Consider the following 27,348-nt stretch of genomic DNA (forward strand, 5'->3'; position numbering starts at 1 on the left):
AGGCTCAGCAACACACATTCAAGGAGGCATCTGTGGGTGGTGATGTTTCTCTGCCCTCAAGCCAAGAGGTAGAAGTAAGGTCTCTGGGAGGCTTATGTAAAAAATAGGCAGGCTGATAGCCTGAGGAAAAGATCCAGTAACAGGAAGAATTAATTCTCCCCACCCTCAGCTATTTCTTTCAGTGTGTCAGTCAGTCCATTAATCGCCAGAAAGGATATTTGTCTGCCTATCCAGCTGAGAAGGACTTGTTAAGTCCTCTTCAACTGATATGCCATTGTATCCTGGAAGTATCTCTGCCAGCTCCAGCAGTATCCCTCCAGAAGCACGCCAGGAACCCACGCAGAGAACTGCGGTATTCGTGTCTGGGGAACAAACCCAGGGAGAGACAGAGTAGGAGACCAGGCAAAAAAGGATGCTCTTTTCCATTAGAGGAAGTTAGAGGGAATAAGAACTGGCTGAAACACTTGTTTCAAAATGGATTTTATTCCAGGCATTAAACAGATTCTGGCACATGCTTTATGAAGAAAAAGGAAAACAAATCTGGGTTCCACATAAATTACATCTGGCAAAGAGCAACTTACAAGTGAGTGAGGAAAATAAACCTTTTGAAATTGATTTCTGTACAACAGTAGTTTCAGCTCCTCTTAAATAAACCCCCATTGGTTCACAGCAAACAAAATTACATTGGATGTTCTGATACAAAACCAGTCTTCTTTAAAGGCATTACCAATGCAAATGCTCTGTCTTGACAGTCTAGGGGGCTGCTTAAAATAAACAGAAAAACAAGAGCGAGCAGCTGCTTGTTCTAACTGTTAAAGAAACGCAAGACTGGGACAAATTTGGGGACTCTACCACAGTCCTGTTCCAAAACATGGCACTGCATGGACCTTGGAGAAGAAAGCAGAGATAACGTTGTTCTTCCTTTCCTTCAGTGCAAAGGAAATGGAAAGTATGCTAATAATGAATTTGGACAAGACTTTGTTTATTCTGAGGAGAAGTTCAGTTTGCCCACACTTAAAAGCAGACTTTTGTAATGTACCTCCATTTCAGCAACTGCTAAAATACACTGGAAACCAATGGCTTCCAAAAGATGATGTGTGGAGAGGTCTATGTCTAGATAAAGCAACGGTTTGGCTGACAGCAGAGTGAGCAGTGGGGAGCTGACCTCAGAAGAACATATGCAAAAACAGGTAGAGTTACATTTTTAAACTCATAACTCCAGAAGCAATTTGAGTCATTGATATCTAGCATATGTCCACTTTTTCCCCTTTCTCCCCAAGGCCAGCTCACAGCCCCAGATGGCTGTCAGTTGACACTCTGTCAGGAGGAGAGCAGTAGCAAGAGAGGTACAAATCAACACAGCTAGTCCAGGTGTATCTGCTACAGGAGCAGTCAGTAACCTCCAAAACTGGAGCCAAACACAGAGTCAAGGGCAGTAGCCATCATGCTGACAAGAGCCCTTAGAATTAGGCCTGGCCCAGAGCTTGGAGATTGTATGTAAGCAGAGCTTCTGTGGTCTGCAGCAGTCAGGAGAACTGTTTGTAGAGAGCTGGGTCCTAGTCCCAGAACGCTTATGAAGAAGGAATTGCAAGAAAGCCGCACACAGTGGGAGCAAGGAGGAAGGAGCAGTACCTGGTGGAGGAGTGAACATGATGTTAGCTGCAAGCCTTAAGCTGCTGGAGAGTGAAATGAGGGAAGCTCAGATGGTCCGCATAGGATGCATTTTGATGAAAATACATAAACCTTTTGCACTTCTTCGTATATGGAGCATCCGTACAATAGCTGCTCAATGGTCCGTCATCTGTCTGTGCATCAACATTTTTTAATCCAGGTATGTGAGAATTTGACTGTTCCTGTCTTCTACTGTATAATGATGCCATTCTGGGAGTAGCATCTCACATATATTCTTGGTTAAAAATGAAATTGCTAATAGGATGGCATCTCTCCCTTTGATGGATCTGTCTGTCCCACCCTCTTTCTATTCCTAGGCTATTTTCCTTCCTTCTCTGCTCTCTCCTGACCTCAGTGTTTCCAACCCAAAGCATCTCTATACAGGGAAAGAGAAATCACCACAGAGTCAGTGCCCCCATTCCAACACAGAAGTGCAGCTGCACAATTCTATAATGATCAAAAGGAACTCCCTCATGAGTTTTCACAGTGCAGGTAGATCACCCTTCTAGCTAATCAGTGCCAAGATAGTGAGAAAATGCCAAAGTGGAGGGGGAGACAGGAAAAGAGCTCCTGCCACATGACAGATTTAAGTTTTTAAAACCAAGAACAAAAAGCATTGTCCAGTTCTCACACAAGCGCTTCTGAGCACATGCAGTGTATGAAGAACAGTATCTGTTCTTTTGTCAACTGTTTGGGCTAATACCAAGCTACGATAAAGAATTAAAAAGAGATACAAACATGATCAAAAGCAGAGAGCTGTCCAGAATCCAGATGAACCTGTTTCTTCTACACCAGATCAGAAAGGATCCAGGCAATCTAATGAAGGTGGTCCTACCGTCTGGTTCCCCTGTCAGGCTCTTGGAAAAGAGGGTTGGTTTTCAAAACCTAGCTCAAGAGGGAAATTTAACAGATTGAGTAGGAAAAGGTAAGGCTGTGGGGGAGTTTTTATTTATTTGAATAGGTAAGCGTCCCCTGGCAGGTCTGAAAACCCGCAGTCAGCTAGACTGACTGATAACTGGGAGCAGGACTGGGATGCTAGCTAGAGATACCAGTGTCTTTGATATTTCCAGAACACAAAGGAGGGATCTCTCAGGGGGGACCTGCACTGTGGCAGCATTTGTGCAGGGGACAGTTTAGGCTTCACCAGCTAACCTCTTCCCAAGGTGCTCACTGGGAAGAGAGAGGGGTGTTAAAAGTAGGGCAGCCACAAGCCTTTTTGCCTCCTCTTTCTGAGAAAGAGGGGGAAAAGCAACTAGACAGAGGAACTGGGTGGCTTGTCATGCCAGGCTGTGCTCACAAGGGCTATGCAGAGCTGGAGAGCCAGCACAAGGACTGGTCCTGCCCAGCTAACAGCAGGAAGTCTGCTATGACCTAGGGGCTGTCCCCTTCTGCCTCTCACAGTGGGAACTGGGTGGGTTCCTGCAACAGGCCTGAGCCACATGCAGTGTCATTGTGCGTGCTGCCCACATAGCTCTGTGCATCACCTGGGGTGTGGAACGCAGTGGGCAGTGTCTGGTAACACCAGGAAGAGCAGCCAGAGAACAGTCTCAACTTCCCTGACATCCCAAAGTGCTGGCACCTGTTTCTGCCTGGTTCCGTCAGAGCATGGTACCCTGAACTTGCAGGCTGGGATCACTCCTGGAGGCAGGGCTGGCCTTCCACATGTAAAAAAGCTGGTAGGAAGAATTCAACAGGGAATAGTCCCCAGAACAATCACTGGTGATTCTGCTGAAACAGATTGTCCCTTTTCCATCTCTCTTGTCAGCTTGTGCCAGCCTCAGCACATTTGGCTGTAGGGCAGATACTGTGGGCAAAGGATGGAATGGGCCCACCACAGAGGTGACAGACATGTTCCCAGGGTCTGCTAGTTCTTTCTCAGCCTCTCCATTCATCATTATGCCTATTCTGACCAGTCCTCACTGACAGAGTGAGGTAACGAGAAGGAACATAAATGATGCACAGCGTTAGAGCAAAAAGCCAGGGAAGCCAAAGAGTACCCATGTTGGTACAAGCATAGCCTAAGCTGCTGGACTGAAGGTCATGGACTCTGGATGCAGAGAAGGGAAAGGATAGGGAAAGCTGCAAGGTAATTCTGGTCTCTCCAAGTATTGGGATGGGTCCTCCCCCATCTCGGGGTGCAGCTCTGCATGGGCATCAGCTACAAAGGAGAACTTAAGACAACAGATGGGAAGATTTCATCAACTCTCCTGATCCATCTCACGCCCAGCTTCTTCTCTGAAACGCTCAAAGACACCCAGTGCTCAGCTGAAATGGTGGCTTACTGATGGGCACAATGAAAACATTTAGGGTCAGACATACAAAACCATTCCTCCCTTTCCAATCCCCCTCTGTTCCCAAAGTCTCATGCACAAAGAAACAAAGAGATCTCTCAGCTACCATCATGTTGCTTGTAGCAGCTCCCACTGCTGGCCAGGTACACCTGCTTGACAAGGGTTGGTAACCACTCTTCCAGTCTTGTTTTCCAGGCAGAGACCACTGACAAAGTGTTGAATGAAACTGCCTTTCATCTTCCACTTCTGTGAGAAGACACAGAAAAAACATGCTGTTACTTCCATTTCACCATGGAACTGTGCCTTCAAGCTGAAGGTTGAGCCTAAATATCAAGTAAACCCCAAAAACTGGAGAGAGTGAAAATCTGGGTGTGGACAGCATCTCTGGTTTCCTGTACTAATGATGTCTGAAGTTCGGAAGGGTTAGGGGTTAGCTGAATTATAGGGCTAGATATTCAGAAGCATCTAGAAGGCAAACAACACTAGTGGTCACAGCACCAAGCCTGACAGATTTCAAGAAGCGTTTGGACAATGCTCTCAGGTGCACAGTGTGATTCTTGGGGTGTGCAGAGCCAGGAGTTGGACTTGATGATCCTGATAGGTCCCTTCCTACTCAGCATACTTTATGAACACAAAAATCAGCAAGTAGTGACATTTTCTCTTCCATGTCCCCTCAACTCTTCTCTCATAAAATTCAAGATTTTTGTGAGCACTACATTGAAAGCTCTTCATAGTTCTGCACTTTCTCGGCTGGCTCTTCTTCATAATTTTATTTGCCCTGCCAACATTTCAGTTTATAAATGTGCATTTGACAGCTTCTCAGTTCATATTGCTCTGCTTTCCACAATGTTCACCTCTGAGTCTGCTCCCCTCACAGCATATGCACAAGGTCCCACATGCAACCCTTTCCTGAAGGTCCATTTCGGTTGTGCTGCCTACCAGGAAACAGAACACATGCTGTAACCTTGCACTGCAAATTCTGCTGGGAAAGGGTTGTACCTTCCATCCCTTCCGGAAAGAACTGGGAACATTGTGGCCAATAATGAAGAAAAAAAAGTAGAAATGAGTCTGTAGGTTTGGGATCTCCCAGGTGAGGCAGTGAGATACCTCCAGCAGGACACAGCTGAGATCATCAGGGTATAGGATTGAGGGGTCCAGGCTTCAGGGATTTTCCCATCATTCTTCTCAGTCACACAGATGACCCAGAGAGAATTATGGGCTGGGTGCTCAGTCAGTAAACATATTAGGAATATTATGAGGATGTTTTGGTTAACCCATGAGACTGATGGAGAAAAAGAAACAATTTGACAACACTGATGGACTTGAAGGCAGTTGCAGAAATTATATGCAAAGCAAATAAAAAAAATCCCTGCAATATCTAGACAATGTCAAAACCTACAAACATTTTAATTCTTGGGTAACATGGCAAAAAGATTGCTATATGGTGTGTGGTTTAAGATATCCAGTTACGTTCATATATTGCTGGCAACTCTCCTCCAAATCTGTGCACTGGTTATGTTTCCTGGAGGGCAGGGCAGTTGCAAAGCTCAGAGTAATCTGTTGCTCCTGTATCACATATTTCTTCAAGACTAAATACCAGAGGCAGCATCAATTTGCCAGTAGTGCTAGTCCTGTTTGGCAGGATACTGCTAAAGGAGAGCTGTTTGTGCAGCAGGAAGAATCTGGTTTTAACAGGTAAGGGGGCAGAGGAATGCAGTGATGGTGGACAGGAAGCTACAGTGCAGCCTGTGCACTACAACACCTTCACCAGCTGCTGCAACCCACTCTCTACACCCAGAGCCATCTGGCTCTCATTGGCAGAAGTCTCCCTACAAAGAGCTGAGGAAGAGTTAATACCATAAGGCAGCAGCTGCAATGATGGAGTGTAAAGCAGGAGGTCGGCTCCCCTAGAAAGCTGCACACTGTGCCCAGCTGGTGCAACCTCTGCATGACAGAGTTTTCCAGTGTCACAGACATCTCAGTGAAGAGTCTTTTGATCTTCTCCAAAGCACACCTAGTTCCTTGTCCTCCACTCTCCCACCACCTCTCTGTATTTGTGAATTCCCAGTCTCCTCCTTCACCTTCCCCTATGTGTTTTCTAGGGAACATCTGCCAGCTGTGTCTCCCACACACCCCATAGCTCACCAAAAGACCTTGCTGTAAAAGAATATGCTGTTATGAGATTTGAGATGGGTACAAGAGCAATTACTGAGAGACACTGGTTTTCTTCTTCCTCTTAGCTGTTCAGGAGAAAACTAGGACCACTGGAGGCTTGCTCACTTTATTTCTCCAGATCAGAGACCTGCTGCTGTGGCATCTGTCTGTGCTGAGCAGGTATGCACTGTGAAGTTTGCAGGGACAGTCTGCAGCCACAGACACAGCAGGACACCAGCAAACACTCACCAGAGCACACCTGCTGTGGCTAACGAACTACACCAAATCAATCAGCTTCTCAGTGAATCACACCACTGGAAGGAGCAGCATTTCAAGTCCCCTCAGGTTCCTTTGCTCAAAATAAAATGAGGCAAGGATGGGAAAGGGGGAGGAGGAACACTGAGAAGGTGAGAGTTAAGACTTATCTGGGCTGCAGGGAGGTGTCATGTATGAAGCTGTTATAAAACATACCAACAATAAAAGCCAAAGTAGTGTTCTTCATCTCACACAGAAGTGGTATGTTCAGAATGATGGATTTTACCCTTTCTGGTCAGAAACTGTGCTTTGCTGCCCTTCATGAAATACCAGAGCAATCCCCCTGACTTTACCTGAACCTTTCAGAAAAATCCCCCATCTGACTATAACACCACAGAATTACCAAAGACAGCCCAACATCCTGCCCTGCGGGGATGCATCACATCTCAGACACTTGAGGAGGGCGGGCAGTAGGAATGGGTGGAAACAGGAGGTAGGATACTCGTCTCCCACTGTCAGCCACCTCAGAACTGGGCAACTTAATCTAAACTAGTTCCCTTGTGACACACTTAAGAAGGAATCCAAGTTACAAGAACTTTCTGGCACAGCCCAGCTTTCTCCACAAACCATAAGGGGAGCCTGGACAGACAACTTTTAAATAACACCAATAATGCCCCTCTTTAGCAAAAAATAAACAGAGCAGACACCCTCTGTATGCACAGCCAAATGTTGCAGGGACTCCTCTACTCTCCTATATCAAGAAATTATGACTTGAAAGTAAAGCTTTTAGAAGACACAAGCATTGAAAAACCTGAAAATTTTTTTGCTTGAAAATCCTCTTTGGTCTCCCTTTCTTGTGCAGATGAAGGTAATACAGTTTATTGGTCACAGTAGATTTGGAGTGAAGACGAAGGGGGAAAAAAAAAAATCCAGATTTTCTTTGAAACATTGTGTCTTGATCCTCTTCCCCAGTGTCAACCAAAAATTTCCACACTTTTTGGGTAAATATCTCTCTCCATCTTTTTTTATCTATCATTTCAAAGTACTTTTGTGGCTGGATAGAAGCACTCTATGTGCAATTACCAAGAGAAAAGTCAGGAATAGCCAGTCCTCTTCTACCCAATATATACAAGAGCTGAAGTTGTTTACACTAGTGTAAATTTTTCAGGGTAATCAAATGTTTTCTTTTAATACCCAATAATCCAGGCAATCCAGGGGTTCTCTCAAGATCCTAACCATGAAATACAGCTGAGAAAAGCAGATACAATTGCAACTGAGTGTACTTGCAGAGCCATGGGCAGCCTGAAACTGGTCTTGAAGATGACGAACACTAAATTTTAAATGTATGAGCAGACAACATGATGGAAAAGCTCACACCAGAATCCAGCAAGTACTGTCTTCCTTCGAGCACCTAAATTTGTAAAACTAAGAATCACAATTGAGAAAAACTCTTGTCTCCTGAAAACTGCTTTCAAGCTGTGGCATACTGCCAGTATTGTTTTACCTACTTATTATCCTGAAGACACTGAGTCAGGTGCTTTCAGAATAGACAGGCTTTCCCTCCTTCTCTTTTCTGATACTCTATATAAAGTTACATTAATCTTCACTTCAGATAACATGACAGACTGAGAAGCAAAGTGGGAAAAAATTCCCAATTGCGTACAAAGGGACATAGGACTTCAAATACTGTTTGTCTCACAAGAAAACTTGGTGTCCTCATTTTCAAGCTGAGGTCACATTCCTTCAGCACATTTTAATGAAATATAGCTGTTTAACGAGATTTCTCAGCATGCTTCTTGTTCTGTTGGACAATACTGTGCCAATGTTTCTCTTTTCATTCTCTTGTTTTAATGTCTGACTCTTGCTTTGCCTTCTATTTGTCCTCACTACAATACAAATTAAAATGCCACTCCCACCGTCAGTCAGAGCCAAAAATAAAGCTAAAGGCAATAATTTATTGTGCATTCAACTAAAAATTCTATTTCCCAAATAACATTACGGATAACATCCATCTGGTTAGAAATCCAGTTCTGATTATGCAGAATAGCTTTTGGCTGGTCTTCTGCTAGCACTGCCAGCTGTTGCTGTTGAATGATCAATGCGATCACGGTGCCAAATAGATTTAATTTCTGACTTCTTTCGACCCAAGGGAGAATAGTCTGACAGAACCAAAAACCATCTAAAGTTGAACTATTGTCTCATATCCTCCTGCTTGCAAAATTCCAGACTTATTTTGAGGTAATACCCTAGACACAACTCATAATAGTCTAAGGGCTCTGCAAGAGTATTCGCTATTTGTTAGATGGGACTGTTGTCAGCACTCCAGATTAACAACAAAATTAGCTGCCCTGTGGACATGCTTAATGCACAACAGCTGTGTAGCAGGGGCACAGATTCAGTACGTTAAAAAGCAGGAACCAACTTTAGGAGCTGTATGGTGCTGTCATAAGGATCTAACCAATCTACTCCAGTGACACTAAAAAACAAAGCTATCATGTGTCTCATCTTTTGTCAGAAATCTTGTTTTTTCATGACTCAGACACAGACATGAAATCCAGATCCAGAAAAGTCCAAACATCTTTCACCACAGATCTCCGATGACAGTGACAGCAAAGATGTTTAAAGCCGGACTTTCATTAGGCTGCCATCTCCTCTTAGGATTTTGTCCCTGTGGGGCATGGTTTTCAGGCTCACACTCTTCCACTTAGCCCTCCTACTCAGAGCTCTTGATTGTCACTTCCAGCTCTCTGAAGTAGCTCAACTCCCTTTCCTCCATCCCTACTCAGCTCCTCTGACTTTCTGAGAAGCCCACTTAAACTGAGAAGTGGATACACCCATCTGCAGTTTGGAAACACTGCTCTCCCCCAGTACTTGCACTTTGGGCTGTGAGTATCCATGGAGAGATAGGTGAGTTGTAGGGCAGCTGAGGTCATTTGTTCCCTCCAGCTTTGCTCTTTCTTGAAAATCAACCTCTCAAATATCAGGAGGAGAGAGAATGGAATAGTTTGCCAGATGACTGGCTTCTAGCTAATTAAAATCTAATGTCAGTGTGAGCAACAATTTCTGTTGTGTTTATGGAAGGGAAGAACCATAACGACACTCCCCAGGAACACAACAAACTTGAGCATTTGTAAGTAGAGATCTGAAATGGGAGTTTGGGACTACAAAAAAGACCCCAACATTTAAGAGCATTTCAACCCAAATGAAATTAAAAACTCAAATGCATTTTTCCCACCTTATCCGTTCAGCTGCAAGATGGTTTGGGATGGCAGCTGTAATTCTAATCAGTCTCTAATTATTTGAAATGCTTAAACAAAATCCTTGCTTACAGTCAATTGGTTAAATCATCTGCTAGGTCAAGTCCTTGATTTTAGTGCAGTTTGTTCACATAAGGTTATGGAAAACAACAGCTCACATCCTTAAATACGTGTGCACGTCTTTATAATGAGCCTGTATATAAGCAACACATCAAGACTCAATAAATCCTATTCCAGCACCAGAATAAGCCTGCTTGTGTTACTGTGAATTAATCTCTCTTCTGGCTGACAGGGCTTGGACTCCACCCTCCTTGAGGGACCCTTATCTTTCCATGACAGGAGACACAAGGAAAGACAGCTGATTTTGGCAGCTGCTGGAGTCCTTTCTGCTGCCAGGGAGGAAAATACTGCAAGGCACGTAAGGGGAAGCTAAGTGACCTATTTACACAGCAAGGGGATGAGTGATTACCACCAACAAAAAGGAGCAGGGAAGCACAGCCCACCTGGGATATCCCTGCAGACTGATCCAAACTTAAAGAGTTTTCCCTGTGTATTCATGGCGACAACTCTTCAAGACATTTTTGCATTAAACAACCCTCCAGAGGAAAGTCTACACAGGTTTCCATAAACACGCAGGCCTGGATTTCAGTGCTTTCTTTCAGGAAGTACTAATTTCAAGGATTCATATAGCACTAAAAAGTACTGACAAAAGAGGATACTGCTGAGGACTGGTAGCAAGCTCTCCTAACTTTGGACTATCAAAACAACAGACATGTCAGAAAGCACAAAGTCAGCATAGCCTTAGATGACAGAAGATTTGTTCTCTCTTGGTGTAGAGGGAAGCACAGTGACTAGGAGTGAAAAAAAGCTCAATCTGCTGTCTGCCAGTGTTGTGCTGTCACCTCTTGTGTTTTGCCCAGCTCTGATAAAAAGGCACATCACATCTCTGTTGAGGGCACCCTGGCCATTGCAGAGGCCACCTCTCACCTAATGTTGTAAGGCAAAATGATTGATTTGTCCTGACAGATCAGGGATGCACATCTTGGAAACACCATAAGTCACAGAGATGCATTTTGTTGGGAACATTGTTGCTGTCTATTTTTCCTCTAGGGAGCAGTTTGGGTGGAACATACGGTGCTTTTTATCAGTCAGCATTTCTCAAATGAGCTGCACACACTCAGTTTTAAAGGTCTGTTCACATGTCCAAAGACAGCACAAAGAACACAATTCTCTCACTTCCAAATAAATAAACAAATGATAGCACACACCACTGTTCCCTTAGGTTTCTCAAAGCATTTGCCTTACCTACCTCTCTCTGATGCTGTGCTCCATCCATGCACCAATCTGGCTGCACATCAACATATCCAAGGAGCAAGGTTAGGGTGCTACTGAGCTGGAGCTAAACGTGCTGCTGAGGGTCCAGGCAGAGCAGACACACACATACTGCACTTCCTGCTCTGATTGCAAGCAATCTCATACATCCAAGCTTATGAAATATATCAGAGATGGAAAGGACTTTTATATGCTTTGATAGTACTAGGTTTGTCCCTGCTGGCTGCACTGATGGAGAAACACTGGTATGTGGCAACTAAGGGATTAAAAACAGGCGCACCTACCTGTCTGCCATCTTTTTGATTGCAGGCTTCCAGTGTGATTTGAGAGCCAGTAGAGAAGGAGTTAATGGAAAGACACTTGTCCTGCTGTCTAATTAAAGGGTCACTGAATACCCACTCCTTTGGAATAAGAAGAAGAAAGGCTCAATTAGGATCACAACAATGATCAAATGAGGGAGAGAGTTTTTTCCATCAGATATTAAAAACCCCTCTATCCTTTGTTCTATTCTTACCAAAGGCTCCCTAGGAAGACTACCACAACAATCTTCACCTGATCAGAAGTTTATGCTCAGGCTTGGTGCACCATGACCATTTCAAAGCCTGCAGCTAGCTCCCCTCACCATCTGAGATGTCAGATTAACCTTGGATCCCATGAAACTCTTTGCTCTGCAGCTTTACAGATTCAGGACTACAAAGCAAGGAGGACCCCGAGCCCTGACTTACAAGACATGCAACTGCTTCTGCATGTTTTACAGCAGGCATGTTCTATAACAGGTATCCTGGACCTATAGATTGTCAAGTGAAGCAAAACACAAGCAAGCATATCCATGTATCATCAGCACACATAAAGGACAAGCTGCTTCATTTTTATCTCTGACTAGATGGATGCCTGACCCAATCAACTATTATTACTGTGCTTTCCCCAAGGAAGAAATAAAAAATGCAGTAAATTTCAGAGATTTCAAATGGTAATGACATGGAACAATGAGTCAGATTAAATGGCATATTGAATGCTGGCTGCAAACTAGTTTCCAACAGTTAACAGATGTGAATATGTGTTTTCTGGCATAAAATATCCTACTGTGACCCTTAACTTGCTCAAGCTGCTTCCCTGCTGCTTTTAATCACCAAAAGAAGAGGTTGAGTGCAGATCTTCAGCTCACATAAACCAGTACAGTTCCACTGCAGTTAGGAGAGCTGCACCATATTACTGCAGCTGGGATCTTAGCTATTTAAACTCTATTTGGGCTTTATACTGAAACACATCTGTAAAACAGCACAATTCAAGTTATCTGCAGCCACAGCTGAACTGGCAGACCAAGCAATGTTTCTGATCCTGGGAAAATCTCTTACCCACATGCTAAAGTACTAGCCAAGAACAGCCATGGAACAATTCTGGTGGCTTGATAATGAAGCAGAGCACATCCAAGCAATGGTCCGAGTGGGAATAGCTAAATGACTTTAACCCTGTTTGCACATCTACTGCACAGACTTGTCACCCCCCTGGGCGTTCAAGGACTACCTGTTGTCTTTGAGTGATGGAACTTCCTACTCAGTGCCTGACTGCTGAGTCTGTTGAGCCAACAAAGCTCTAAGAGATGGTCACAGTTTCTTCTTCTGCTTGCGATTAAAATCATTCTTCCAAACAGCCAAATTCTTCCTTCATTCACCTCTACACAAACCCACCAAGGCCAGAAATGCCTTTTCATTCTCAGGTAATAAAAAGAGTAGAAGCAGGAGCAAAGCACCAAAATGAGGCTTGCCTTACCTGAGTGACAGGTGGATTGTTCACTGTCCCTTTACAGTTTCCCATGACAGCCAATATATTCCCTGTGGTATCCTGTGCCTGAGACTCCAGGCAGTTTCCACCTTGTTTAATTATTCCTGGAATCAACTCCTTTTCAGGAATCCTTGAAGTAAAATGACAGTTGCATGGTACTTCAAAATGTCCAAAGCACTTTCACATTTATAAGGGCTTAACTGGCCCCTGACTGAAACACAGTGTCCTATATTTGACAGAAAATGAACAATATTATGCTATCCACTTGAAATATCTGGGGGAGGCAAAAGTCAAGGGAGAACTTGGTCAAAGGACTGGTAGCTTTTTGTTTCAGAAGGCATACCAGGATCTTTAGGTATACCCCACCAGTTTAATGTGTTGATTCCAAAATTCTGAAAGAGGCTATTTCCAGCAAAAAGCTACATCCACACTGATTTACCCTGCTTCTGCCTCCCCCTTTTTCAGTCTTTTCAGCTTCTGCCTCTTCTTTTTCAGTCTTCTCCCCACTGCCAACACATACTCATTGTCTCATTGGTAGGGATCCAGCTAAGATCTGTCAAAGCCAGATTACAGCTGGATGTTTTAGCCTCCACTCATGTTAGCCACAGACTGAGATGTAAAGGTGTGTTGGATAGCATGTGCTAACAGAGATTTACCCAGGCTACCTCCCAGCTGAGCAAGAACACAGCACTGCTGTGTCCTGACCTAGGGCAGGGGAAGCCACAGGCATTCATCAGAGCTTTCTCTGAACCACCCACACCTCTGCACTGAGGCTGTCCAGCTCTGCTTGGCTCAGCTACCTCCAGGCAGAGCATCCAAAGGGCAGAGATCAAGTCATAACTGGGGGGGATGTAGTGCTCTGGCACTTGTCTGCATCCTGCACCTCTGAAAACACCACTGTTGCACATCTCCAAGGGACAGCCGTGTTGGGCAGAGCAGAAGGCTCCCAGAGGCAGGAGCAACAAACCTTTTGCAGAGTTGTGATGATACAGGCCAGGAAAATAGGTAGTTTCTCACCAAAAAGAAGAACTGAGGAAAACCTTTTCCAAGCATAAGTCTTTCCATTGTCCATTGTCATCAAGGCTCAGCTTCTCATTGTGACCCACCTCCCAAATCCTTCAGAGATTTCTACAAGTGAAGAACTGACTCACTTGAGCTCGGGGTAGACATTCTCCAGATACCACTGGAAGGATTTACAGTTCAGTTTGCGTCGCTGCTCCACTCGGTCTGCAACACTGGAAACACAGGCAGTTGTTGAGGATAAGGCAGTGAACAGGAGGGAGGGGAACAATGAAGATTGGTCAGGAGGTTTGAGGGAGATCATATGACTTTTTGCCATTACTCATTCTCCCATGAAGCTGTTGCTGGGTTCAGAGCACTAGCAGTGACCTGAGGTGAAAAGGAGAGAGGCAAGTGGCAGGAAATAGAAATGGAAGACATAAACACCCTCAGAAAGCTATTCTTGCACTTCATTTGGCTCAGAGTGATGGCAGGGTCCAGGTCCTATCTTGTTAAATAAAACACTGCGGTAAAACTGCTCTAGGATCAGGAAAGCACTTCTGCCTCTGGGTGCCCCTGTAGAGGCATATCATGAAAGCTGCACAGTGACCAGCTGCACAATGACTAGAAAAGGCCTAGAAAGTGTTTGTGGTCAGGTACGCATGTATGATTAATCTGTGCGTGCTAAAGAATGTCTCTAGCTCATGGCAGCAGCTCTAGGCTCAGGTTGGGTTTCAGACCTGGAGAACTTAGTTTTTTGTTCTTAAGCTGTTTGGGGAAAGGGGAATAGTAATAAGGAGAGACTAACTCAACATCTCAGTAACTGTCTGCTGCACCAGTCCTCCCATTGTTGATTTGCTTGGCTTTAGCTGGCTGAAGAAGAGGATTTCCCTCAAGCAGTCACTCTCAAGTGGGGTTCTGCAGGGCTCCATCTTAGGCCCTGTGGTCTTTAACATCTTCATAAATGACTTGGTCACAGGATTGGAAGGGATACTGTGCAAGTTTGCAGATGACAAAACTCGGAGGAGCTATTGACTCCCTCAAAGGCAGGGAGGCCCTGCAGAGATCTCAACAAATTAGAGGACTGGACAAACGCCAACCATATGAAGTTCAATGAAGGAAAGTGCCAGATTCTGCACCTGGGATGGGGCAACCCTGGATGCTTGTACAGGCTGGGGAATGAAATGCTGGAAATCAGTGCTGTGGAAAGGGAGCTGGGGGCCCTGGTCGATGGCAAGGTAAATGTGAGTCAGCAGTGCCCTGGCAGCCAGGGGGCCAACTGCGTCCAGGGGGGCATCAGGCAAAGCATCACCAGCCGGTCGAGGGAGGGGATTGTCCCGCTCTGCTCTGCACTGCGGTGGCATCACCTGGAATATTGTGTGCAGTTTTGGGCACCACAATGTAAGAAAGATATTAAGCTGTTAGAGAGTGTCCAAAGGAGGGCAATGAAGATGATGAAGGGACTTGAGGGGAATCCATATGGGGAGTGGATGAGGTCACTTGCTCTGTTCAGCCTGAAGGACACTGAGGGGAGGCCTCATTGCACTCTACAACTTCCTTGTGAGGGGAAGAGGAGGGGCAGGCACTGATCTCTTCTCTGTGGTGACCAGTGACAGGACCCAAGGGAATGGCCTGAAGTTGAGTCAGGGGAAGTTTAGAAAGAGGTTCATCACCCAGAGGGTGGTTGGGCATTGGAACAGGCTCCCCAGCGAAGTGGTCACAGCACCAAGCCTGACAGAATTCAAGAAGTATTTGGACAATGCTCTCAGGCACATGGTGTGACTCTTGGGGATGGTCCTGTGCAGGGCCAGGAGTTGGACTCAATGATCCTTGTGGATCCCTTCTAACTCAGCATATTCTGTCATTGTGTGCGCAGTGAAACTAGGAGCTCTTGTCTTCAAGCTGTAACGCTACATTTGTGTGTTGGAACAAATTTCAACTGGACGTTTGTACCTTGCCATCCTCACCCCACAGAGGCCATTGTATATAGACAAGAGGCCACACACCTCAGGAAAATGTACTTAGAGTGTGTATCTACCAAAACTATGGGGAAAGAGGGTCCATTATAGGCCCAGTTGTCAGTGATGGAGTCAAAGGCATTTGCATTCTAAAATCTAGATTTAATGGTTCTAGATTAAAGTTCACAGGATTGTTACTACAAGTCAAGAAATTGCCTGAAATCAAAGCCTTATGCTTTGCTCCAACTCTTATTCAGCCAATGCTGCCAGTAAAGTCTCTAGGAAGTCTATGTGAACACGAGTTGCAGGTTTTGCCCCTAAAACACAGGAGCAATATATCCTCATACAAAATGCAATAGTCTGGTATCCCTCACAAGCAGCAGGGTTACTTGCTATTTGGCCCCAGCCCAGCTGCTGCAGTCAGCTCAAGGACAGATAAATTAGGCAGGCAAAGCTACTTGTACCAAGATATATAATGCATCATGATAATAAAGCACAACATACAGCAAAAAAAAGTGACCTGCTTGTCATCAAATAAGAAGGAGATGCATCATTACCCAGTGCACATAGCTACATATCTGAGACACAACCACATTTGCCAAGTCCTTACACTGATACAAGAGCCATTTTTTCATAGGCAGATACAACCCACAGATTTACAGAACTACATTTATTTGGGAGTCACAGGGGTTTGATAGCACAAAGAGCAAGGTCTCCCCTCATCCCAGGTTTTGGTATCCATCACTGATTTCTGGGTCACAGAGAACAGTTAAGCCTGTAACAATGAATCCCATGTGGCCTGAAGACAGCTTTAGCAAAGGTGCTGTAAGGAGCACAGTTCTGACCAGATTGTGTTTCTGAATGACATGTGTCACCATTGGCCATGTTCTCTCCTGCCCTACAAACCAGGCAAACTACTCATTCACTCATCAGGAAAGAGGGGAGTGTACCAAGTGCAACCTGCCCCGTGTGCCAGCCAGCTGTGCTTGCCCTGGGATTCTGTATCCACACAGGAACTTCAGATCAAGCTCTGGTAACTGCATATCTCGCATTTCCAGAACAGCTGCATGTTGTGTTAAAAAAAATGTTCCGATCAATCCACTTAAAATGTCTGGTCTTTTAATTTCATTACAGATCCCTGTGGCCTTCTGCTAAGAAATGATTTATGCAGAGTTACTGGGGAAAAAATAAAGGGAATTAGAAGCAAACCTCATTAGCCAGACACTCAAGCTACAACCTCCCTGGCAAGCTAGCCTTTTAGAGCATCTCTGTTTCTCACACTTAGCCCCAAAAGATCTAAAGATTATTTCTTGCTACCAAGCATTTTACCAGAGCCTTCCTACCATAGTCTGGGGGCAGCTTACCTTCCAAACGACTTCCCAATAGCAGATGGCCGGGCCTCATAGTAGTACTGCTTGTATTCATCCATCCACACCTCTGCTGTGCGCTTGGTGTTCCTACAGGGGGATGAGGACATGCTTTGCTAAGTGCTGTTGGAGAACCTGCTCTCCCAGCGAGCAGGCACTGACTGGGTGGGCAGAACCAAGGCCTGTCTGCCAGGAAGGAGTGGGGGATGGTCCCAAACATGAAACACAGCGGGCAATATGGATGGATAGAGATTGAATGTATTAAGTCTACGATGCCTTACAAGAACGCTTCAGTTCGGAAGTTAAAATTTTAATAGCCATACTTAACCATGACCTTTCCACACGTACTCCCTCTGCAGTGACACCTGGCCTGACTGTCACCATCCCACTCATTTACAATATCCCTTTCCCCAGAGTAGAGTACAACCATGGTATAATTCAGCTTGGAATGCATCTCTGTCTAACACCTAACATTCTGCCCAAAGCAGACTAGCTTAATATTAGGTCATGTTGTTCAGCATCTTGACTGGTTGAATTTTGAAATCTCCAAGGATGGAGATTTCACCGTCTTCCTGGAGCCCTGAAGCAATGCTTAACCACTCTCATTGTCAAGTACTTCTGTCCTGCAGTAGAAGTTGTCCTCAGGGCTTATCTCAGAGCATATACAGCTCAGAGACAGAGATGACTAAGGACTGCCAATACACAGGCACATGTCATAGAGCAGTATACATGAACAGCCAGAGTCTCACTCTGAGGTACTGCTCCCCCCTCCACTGCAGACGGAGGAGGAACAAGACGCACTAATACAAACAACAGAGAAGGGAACAGATTTTGTTCACAGAAAACAGCAACTCATTCTTCCCTTGAGAACAGATGCTCAGCCACAAGCTGTTCTCTCTTACCAGGCAGAAAGACAACAAAGAATTCAGGCTTATTTAGACATGCCCAACACGAAGGTGATCTGGCTGCTACCAGGAACTACTAAACACCTACTTGATATAAGTCAGTGCATTGCCCTCAGGAAAGTCATAGGGATGGCGCTTCCTGAACACGTGTCCCACTCGACTGCAGGGAACGATCTCCAAGCTGCCACCACACATCCACACTCGGAAAGAGAGCTCTGGAAGAGACCCCAAGAGTCATACAGATGCAGGCAGATCAGCAGCAGTTCCAAGAAGGGCAACTTCCTTGCCCCTCTGCTCTAGATGTATTGCCTGCAACAGCAAAATCAGGAAAAGCGATGCCACAGTTAGAGTGGAGAAACTGTTCTCCCTTTGTTAAAAGGAAGACAACCCTTGTGGCTCAGGGACTTCCTAGCCTTCTCCAGTCCTGCTCCTCTTTAGTCCCTTGAGCATTTCAGTGAGACACCTTTGCATTTGATCAGGTCCTTGAGGTTTCTGTCAGGCCTTCAGGATGGCATTTGGCAACAGAGTAAGATCATTCCCACACCCACCTTGTTTTGGACTTCTGTAGCATTCCTCCCTGCACATAGATGGAATTAAAAAAAGAAGAATTTTCTGTGTAAAGCAAACAATGTGAGAAGAAAGGGGGTTTAGAAGTCAAATAAGAGAACAAGATGAGGGCATAGGGATTCAATGTTTAGAGCAAAGTCCTCTCCCTAATACCTCTACGTTATCCATTCTACAATGGCTTCTTCTTCTGGTTGGGTCTATTTCTAGTTTAATAAAACAAAAAAAAAAACCAAAAACCAAACAAACAAACCAACCCCCCCCACACCAACCAACCAACACCACACACAAAACCCCAAAACAAATAAAGGAAAAAAAAAAAAACCACCCACAAACAAAACACTAAGTGGATAACTGTGTTGCAGTTTGTCAGCAGTTGCCTCTGCTGGGGAAGCTGCTCAGAGCAGATATGAGTCTAACAGCTTGACTATAAAAATATGGAGAGAATCCTGCTACTTGAAGAAATCCACCCTATCCTGAAGCTAAATTCAACATTTTGTTGAAGGATTAAAACACGGAGCTTTGATGTACAGGCACTTATTTGCATCACAGAAGATATGTGACCTTGCTCAAGCTTATGAGTCTGTCCTCGCAAGTTTAATCACTGCCACACCAGAGGGGTTTTCCACTCGCATTTCATGTGGTGGTGAGAAGAGAAGAAGGAAGAAGGAAAATGAAAATTAGCTGGGTAGTTTGGTAGTCCCTACCAAAAAGGCTTCAGACTGTATAGACTAATTACTTCAAAAATTTTATGCAGTTGGGATCTCCCTCCAGTAATGCCTGAAGTATGTGGCTCTGATGTTTAGAAATTAAAAAGAAATTATGTATGTTTGAAAGCACATATGCACACTAACATCTTCCCAACCCTCATCTTTCTCCATTGCTTTCCTCTCTGCACACTGAGAGGGGTTGTTAAACAGTAAGTTGCAAGGTGGGGGAAGGTGGTGTATTTCATCTAGCTTCTAAGTAAAGAACCACATTTCATTATACTGTACTTTGTGGCATTTCTTACTATCTCTTGCCTCTCCCTGTCTCTTTTCCAGAGTTTATTATTTTCAGTTTCTTTTCAGCAGGGAGTTCCAGATTTGAAGAGAGGAAGGGCTTTAAAACAAAGGGAAAAAAAGCCCAAGACATAAGTTTCTGTCTGATGATGAGTCCAGCTGGCATTTGCTCTCTGGAATGAGGTTCTGACTCACTCTGGCCTACAACAAAAATATAACTCTAAGTCTAGCATGTGTAACAAAGTCTTGTCCCTTTCCCAAGAGAGGATTTCTCATGCCATCTTAGACAAACAGACAGACTGCATGTCCAGGTTTGTAAATGACAGAATTTTTTAAAGAAGAGGCAAAAGAACGCAGATTTTGGACACATCAGAGAAAATGGAGACCAAACATAGCTTATTAAAAACTTTCATCCATCCTCTGATGAAAAACATAGAAGAACTTTTTGCTGCATATTTTTCATGATGTGACCTAGTCTATATATGTTTTAAATTACATAATCACTGTGGCTTTTCCCTATCACAGTGAAAAAAGGTGATTTACCCGTTCACATCCAGCTGGAAGGATATTTAAGCAGCTGGTAATTGCTACCTGATCATTTCTGTGTACCTGCTGCGTGTGTAGAGCTCATCCAGCTCTGTGCCCTTCCCGTACATTCTTTTATCCTGTTTCCTCATACAAAAAAGGTTTCAAAGAAGTTTATTAAAAACGGCCTTTGTGGACAGAGAATGGCCCCACCACCCACCCAAATTAGTCAGAACCCCTCTACCACTTCATCTAAAACGATGACCTAACCTAAACAGTTTCTTTCCACTCAAAACTGTAATTTTAAGTAAAATAGTGTTTCAGAACATTATCAATATTTTTCCTTAATCAGAAACCCCATTTTTCAATTAAGTATGGTAAATATTTTTTTCTAGAGGCTAAATTAACCATTCTGAATTATTCAGGGAAAATTAATATTTCTTGTTGTCAAACACCAGTTGGTTTCTATCCCTCGGCATTCAACAGCAACAGGTTCAACACAGGATAAGAGACAAGTGAAGGAAGACAGAATTTACAGGAAAACCATGTAATAGGACAAAGCTAGCAAGCCATGTACATCTTGCTGAGTCTCACACAGCCTGGCCCAGCCACTGCCAGGCTTTACAAGAGCACTTTCAAGGAGAATGAAGCAATTCTGTGGAGGTTTTGAACAGATCTATCTGCAAGAATGGCTGTGGGTGTGCAGATAATTTACTGCTACTTATGGCAGAGAACTCTGCTTATCATCATGCTACTAACATATAGACCAAACAACAACACTGGGCTCCCAGGAGGGCAGAAGCAGACAAGAAAAAACCTAAAGAAATGTTCTTTCTCCATCCTTGGGGCTTACATTTTTTACAGAGTTGCAGCTCAAAGACTGGAAGAATGTCCAAGTAGCTGGCTCTGCAGCTGGAGCAGGACTAGTGACAGCAAGGAGTTGAGGCTGGCTGAGCAGAGGACAAAGGGACAAAGGAGAGGGGATCTTCATGCCTGGCTAAAGGCTTCCTGACACAGTGCTTAGCTGATGTTACTAGCACTGCTGAGATCCCAATGTCAGCCCCATTTAATATCTCTTTTTAATATAATGAATATCATAAAACTGAAGCAAGACCTGGAAAAAAAGAGGACACAAGCACTCATAATTAGATATTTTGTTTTTAAAAGTGGTACTTTGATATTCCACTATCAGCCCAAAATTTTATTTCCTGGTTTCAGAAAGCATTTCAGAAACAAGCAGTTCTCCCAGCTGTGTTCAGAGCAACAAAAGTTTCCTCTTCCTGACTTGTTTGTTCTTCCTAATTGGTTCTCCAGGTGCTAGAAAATTCCTCTTTTAAGGGTTTTACTTAAAAACCTGTGACATTTATGCAAGCTGTAGAAATAGTATTTTCTTTAGCAGTGTTAGCTACAGAAAAATCTACTTAAGTTAGTGCAAGACAGCATAAGGCTTTTATCTCTTCAGCTCCACCTGCACCATTTCTAAATGAATTCCCCAAATACTTGAGGTCTCCTTGAACCTCTCTTTGCATCTTCTTGCTTTTGTCACTAACACCTGGTGACACTGCAGCACCCCTTCACAGAGGTCAAAGAGAGATGCCTGGAATATTTGTGCCACCATTAAGTGCAAGGAGATGGGTTTAAGCACCATGCCCTATAACAGCACTTGAGTGGACAGACTACACTGGGCCTCTGAATTCCTTACATGTCTGCGATGCCCTAGTCTGCTTCTAAATGTTTGCATTCTGAAACTATTTGTAATCAAACTTCACTTACAAAGACACTTGTTTTAATAGGAAAAATATCTTTCTGACCTGTCAAGCTGGGAGACCGACTCAGACTTATCTGCAACAGAGGAGCAGGTATAAGAGACTGTAGGAGTGGCTGTCCATTCCAGAGTTGGAGCAACACACACTTTCATGTGAAGAACTGGAGGAATATTCTCCAAAAAGAAACAACCATTTAAATTTCAGGAGGTTCCTCCTTCTTTCTTGTACTGTGGAAGCACCTGTACAATAGCATATATGCCTGTAAGAGAGTGTAGCCCTGACTGCAGAACATCTCCACTTACTTTATGCTGACAGCGGTAATGGCTCCAACCACCATAAGGATTACCTGGCCATGTCCCTAACCTTACATTGACATGCAGATCAGATCTTTCAGAAAAGGAATTCTGGTAAGTGATGAAGACTGGGAAGAGGTTCTGCATTAGTGTGTCCATCCCTTGAATGACACTTCCCTACACTTACCAAAATTTTCTCCTCCCCAGATGTCCATTTGAGTATCATATTTTCCCAGGTGGTTAAACCAGGACTTGTCAATCACAAAGATGCCGCCTGCTATAACAGGGGTTCTGGAAGAGAAAACAGAAGCCCACAAAATAATCACACGTATATGTAGTACCACAAGCTTAATTCAAGAGGGCAGACAACTGACAGCCTGACAAATTGTATCTCATTTAAAAGAGAAAAACAGTAGAGTTGAGAAGTGAACCTGCAGCAGGTTTCTGATATCCCCCTCACTAGATCATTCTCTTGCCTTTGTTAGATGGTCCTGCAAGCACTACAAGAGTAATGCTGTGTCTTCTGCATTTATATTCACAGTATGAAGGAATGACAGGGGTACTGTCTGATGACTCTGTTCACCAATTAGACACAGTGTGACAGGCTGTTGCATGTATTGCTCTGCTGTTACCAAGCTGGTTGCCTCTGGAGTGCAAAACAGAGGCTCACAAATTACACAGAGGAGTTAAACAATGTTTTTAGATTACAAATGGGGAGCTTTCTGCCTATACAGATGTCGTGGTTTTGCTTTGGGTCAATTTTGCTTTCCACTCCCCACATAATTACTACTAGTTGAGAGAAGGTATTTGCAGACAAAAGAGAGACAGGACTTGGGGGAACAGTATAAACATTTATTACTAGTAAAATAACAACTACTAATAAATTAAAAACTAAAGAATTATATCTATAACAATTTCTACCCAAGTTGAAGTGCTATATATATATATACAAAAATACTTCTTCCTTTTTATACCAGTCCAAGGAGAAGAAGTAGTCTCATTCTGTATCTTTGGAGTTCCAGTTCTTTCCTTCTAGTAGCAGATTTTCAGTAGCAGCACACTTTCATTGCAGTTGGAACTTCTTCTCTCTTCTTCTTATTCTGTGTTGGCTTCCAGGGCTGGGCTTACCCCCCCCCCTCCTGGGCTAAGACTGAAGGCTGGAGATTATTCAGGTCCTGAAGGGTTTTTCTTCCATAGGCTTGCAAGGGAACACTTGCTTACTATGGATCTTCTTCCACAGGGTTACAGGGGCTAATGGTTTAAGAGTCCACCCCTGTTTCCCTATGGAGGTCCCTCTCCATGGGAGAACAGTCCTTGATAGACTTCTCGGCATGGGTTTAGCACGGATCCCACACACACACGGATTCCAGCATCTCACATGGGCCATCTTGCTCCAGCATAAGATTTCTCAGAGTTACAAAATCTTCAACAGCAGTATAGATCCACACACGCACGGATTTCAGTATCTCACCTGAGTTGTCACTGCTCCAGCACAGGTTTCCTTCAGGGTTACAAATCTCCACCAGGACCCTGTCTCACTTCAGTCCTTTTCATGAAGTCTCGGTTCTCTTTAGTACATCCACAAACTTCTTTATTTGCTGCATGGGGAGTCTCCTTACTCCAACACACTTTTACAAGTAGCAAGGATTATTTTTCAGTCTTTTCCTTGCTAAGGAGAGAGAGTAAAAGGCAGGGGGGAAACAAGCCTCTCCCCTTCCGCACTTTACTTTTCTTGCTGCAGTTTCGGCTGCCAGCTCCGACCTTGGAAGCTCCGTTATCTTTCGGCTGGAATTCTTCCACAGCGGTTTCTGTCCAAGCAGTCCGTCTTTTAAACTTTTTTTCTTCACTCTCTTATAAGAGAGAAGGGAGAACTTCAGTGCTGCACCTGCTCCCCCCCCCGGCCCAAGCCGGGGGAGGAGGGAGTCTGGCCCTGTTCGGGCCTGGTACTCCTCTCCTCTACATGGCTGCTACTCTAATTCCAACTGCGCCAACAACTTTCTCTTCCGTTTTCTTGAAGATGTAATTAGCAAAGGCGTTTCTGGACTTTTGATTGGTCTTTTTGTCCGGAAATCACCTGGACAAAACCATCATCAGCCCCAGGGATTGGGCTGAGGGGCAAAACCACGACAACAGACAAGCACCGTGACTTTTCATATGAAAATTTGTTACATTCTGCATGTTTCAGAGCCATGTACACTGCAGTGAGGCTGGCAACAACTCTCTCACCTGTCCATCAACATGCAGATTTAGGAGGCAAGAGTAATTCTGTGCCCACATTATTAAGTAAGATTTAGTTCTCCAATCTGCTTTACACCTGCTGGATGACTGTTTGTCTTCTTCATTCCTTAAGTTTTCACCTGAAAGGCAGAGGTAATTAAAAAACCCCAAGGGGATTTCTGAGGTGTTCAGTGTGCTGAGTGAGGGAGACCACAAGAACAAACATATAGAAGAAGCGGCTTGTAGAGGTGGCATGCATGATAGTATATAATTCCTGTTCTTACAATATTCAGAGAGTAACACTCTCACAGTTAGGGTATAAACCTCAATGCATTCAGAAAATAACATGAAGAGTTTGTCATCAAGTGAACTCTGGCATTTTGTCCTCATCAAGGCAGTCTCTGTGCCCTCCCTGTCATACAGGTGAAGGCTTGGTAAAGGCACTTGGAGGACTGTACCCTGTCCATCAGAGACATTTACCTTATAGACTGAGTTGGGTCTGTTCTGGACATTTTCTGCTCTATAGGAATCTGCTCCCACTTGAAGTGAAGACTCCAGTCAAACCCTGAGAAGGAAAAAGACACAACAAATCGGTCTTGTTATTGTAAAAACAATACTACTAGCTTCAGTGCTAGTCTCTACCTTTACATCACAGGCTATCCCTTTGTTCCTTCCCTGACCACCCTCACAGTTTACCCAAAATGGCAATAGTCTATCCTAATATAGATGTCACCAGCTTCTGTCTTGGCACTGTCACCCGTTGGCATTACAGACCCCTCCTCAATTTCACATCTTCAGGAGAGTGTTGTCAGTATGAAACATAGTTGTATTTCGGCCAGTCTGTCTTACACTTCCCTGTCCCAAAGTTATGAGGTTTAATGAAGTGGGATGTGATGTATTCTGGGAACAAAGGCTTGAAGATCATTGTAAATATCACCTCTTTCAAGGCTACTTATACTTGGCCTGTGTGGATAGTTGAGCACAGCACAGTCACTAACTTTATATCATTGTTGAGGGTAGCCAGAGAACAGGTAGCCCTTGGCTGGCAAGCAGTATAGAAGTGAACCCCAGCCACAGAATAGGCAGAAGGGCACTAGGCACTGGGGCACTAGGCACAGGAACAGCTGCAGGGGGTTCAGCTGCAGGGGAGAGGTGAAAATGCTTTGAAGAGGATGCCACAAGATAGCCTGGCAGATCAAAGCAGCAACTGGAAGTGCCTGTCAAGACTCCAGTGTACATGTAGCATAGGGAGGGCATCGTGAGACATTTAATCAATTAACTAAGTCCTGAAATTGCAAAATGTTATGACAGTGATGCAAGCTCAAGACGAAAACACTAGCTGAATTTTGTTCTAACTCTGCAAAAAACTTTGTAAGTTGCAGAGAAAAAATGACAGAGAACCCATTGGGAAAGATCATCACTCTGTTTTCTTGGAAAGCTGAAGGTAACATAACTTATTTTTCATGCACCATCCTTCAGGCCTTACTTACACAAGCCATTCATTATACCCACCTCCCCTCAAATCTGCTGATGCTGCCAGGTAGGCAAAATTATCCAGGCTGATAACATCAATGATTGGACTCACCACTCGTGTATAATCCTGAGGGAGAGAGAGCAAGGGGAAAAAAAAGCAATCAGGCTTTTCTTGAATGTCTGGCAAAGCTGCCAGAGATCTGAAAACACAAAATGTGCCAAACAAAGCTGCAAATGTAAATCTTTGCCTGGTTTCTCCAGTACGGTTCTGGTAGCTGCACAAGGGAACCATGGCCACTACATCCAAACGTGGAGATGGTGGATACTAGCCAGTTGCACTCCATGGATGTGGGGAATGGAGTCAGACCCCAACACCCAGGTCTTTATTTCCTGCCCAAGTCACAGGGCATGAATCACAGTCCCAAAATTTGCGTGCTTCCTTTCATATCTACTGACAGCATACTTTCTGTTTAACTATCCTTGAATTAACTCATTATCATCAGCCTAGAAATTATCAATCCCCTAATAAAGTATTTTCATAAGAAATACTATGAATCAAGACCCTACACTTAAAAATCATATTGCAAACATTATAATACATATAATACATTGTATAAATTACAATACTAAGATATTGTGAGTACTTTATCACCATTGAAGGGTATAAATATTTAAAGTTTTCCTTTGCAATCCTTTTAGTAAGTAGAAGCTGAATAGTTTTTCAACATCATAGCACAGGGTATTAAAGACAGTCTTGTGAGAGCTGACATACAAGATGAAACAGAGTTGTAAATGCCACAAACAGCACCTTGTTATCGAACAGTTGCCAACATCCATGCCTTTCCTATCAAACCTTCATTCAGTGCCTTGCAATAGTTCCTCCTGATGTAGCCAGGACTGAGTAGGGAAAGACTGAAATCTGAAGTAGGGTGCATATCAGAAATGTAGAAAGTACGTCAGAAATACACTGACTTGAAATCTGCTCACTAAAAAATTAGTATATTGGAGTCAGCACCCAAGCTTTTGCAATTTAGATCCTCCCTGAACAAACTAGTGAGGTTCTTTCTGCTTCGGGACTGCTATGCTGCTGCTGCTGCAGCTTAACTTAAAGACCAACAGTAAAGTAAACATGTACTGGATTCAGAGACAGTGAATTTATTGAACAGGAATAAAAAGCAGAAGCTTTTAAGTTATCAATCCTGAAGTTTCACCTTCTTGTGCTCCTTCATACTAAGCCAATCAGACATGGACACAAAGCATCGTTAAAGCCTCCACCCCTTCTCCTGGGGCCCATTTACTCCATGGTATCCTCCTTTCAGAGGGCATCAATTACAGCCATTTGCAAGCATGGCTTGACTTCTCCCATCACCTCTCCTCTGCCTTCTCTTACAGCAGAGCTGTATGTCTCCCCCTCCAGCTCTACAGTGCAGTAAGGGTGACAGCTGCTAATATTTCCGCCTCATTTTCACTCTTCCAGCCTCACATCAATCCTTTGCCAAGTGAACCATCAAAGGGACATCCCTACACTCACAGGCAGC

At 44.0% G+C, this 27,348-nt stretch overlaps 1 protein-coding gene across 3 annotated transcripts in view; it reads right to left on the reverse strand.

The window, feature by feature from the left end:
• Window positions 1-1,207: 1,207 nt before the first annotated feature.
• The window catches only part of GALNT16 (polypeptide N-acetylgalactosaminyltransferase 16), a 75,947-nt gene continuing 49,806 nt past the window's right edge, over window positions 1,208-27,348 (reverse strand). Inside the window, exons 7-16 of one of the 3 annotated variants that reach the window (XM_027879720.1) lie at window positions 25,850-25,937; window positions 24,818-24,902; window positions 22,308-22,411; window positions 18,060-18,186; window positions 17,064-17,156; window positions 13,894-13,977; window positions 12,731-12,872; window positions 11,245-11,361; window positions 4,069-4,208; window positions 1,526-1,632 (exon numbers count right to left, since the gene is read on the reverse strand). In XM_027879720.1, coding sequence (XP_027735521.1) covers window positions 4,071-4,208; window positions 11,245-11,361; window positions 12,731-12,872; window positions 13,894-13,977; window positions 17,064-17,156; window positions 18,060-18,186; window positions 22,308-22,411; window positions 24,818-24,902; window positions 25,850-25,937 — 978 coding nt within the window. In that variant the 3' untranslated portion in view covers window positions 1,526-1,632; window positions 4,069-4,070. Of the gene's footprint in view, window positions 4,209-11,244; window positions 11,362-12,730; window positions 12,873-13,893; window positions 13,978-17,063; window positions 17,157-18,059; window positions 18,187-22,307; window positions 22,412-24,817; window positions 24,903-25,849; window positions 25,938-27,348 lie in introns of all 3 variants that reach the window. The other 2 variants (XM_027879718.1, XM_027879719.1) reach the window with 2 other exon arrangements.

The sequence above is a fragment of the Empidonax traillii genome, unplaced genomic scaffold (genome assembly GCF_003031625.1).
Source record: "Empidonax traillii isolate 1590-97213 ecotype Southwest subspecies unplaced genomic scaffold, ASM303162v1 scaffold56:size2478089, whole genome shotgun sequence".
NCBI lineage: Eukaryota > Metazoa > Chordata > Aves > Passeriformes > Tyrannidae > Empidonax > Empidonax traillii.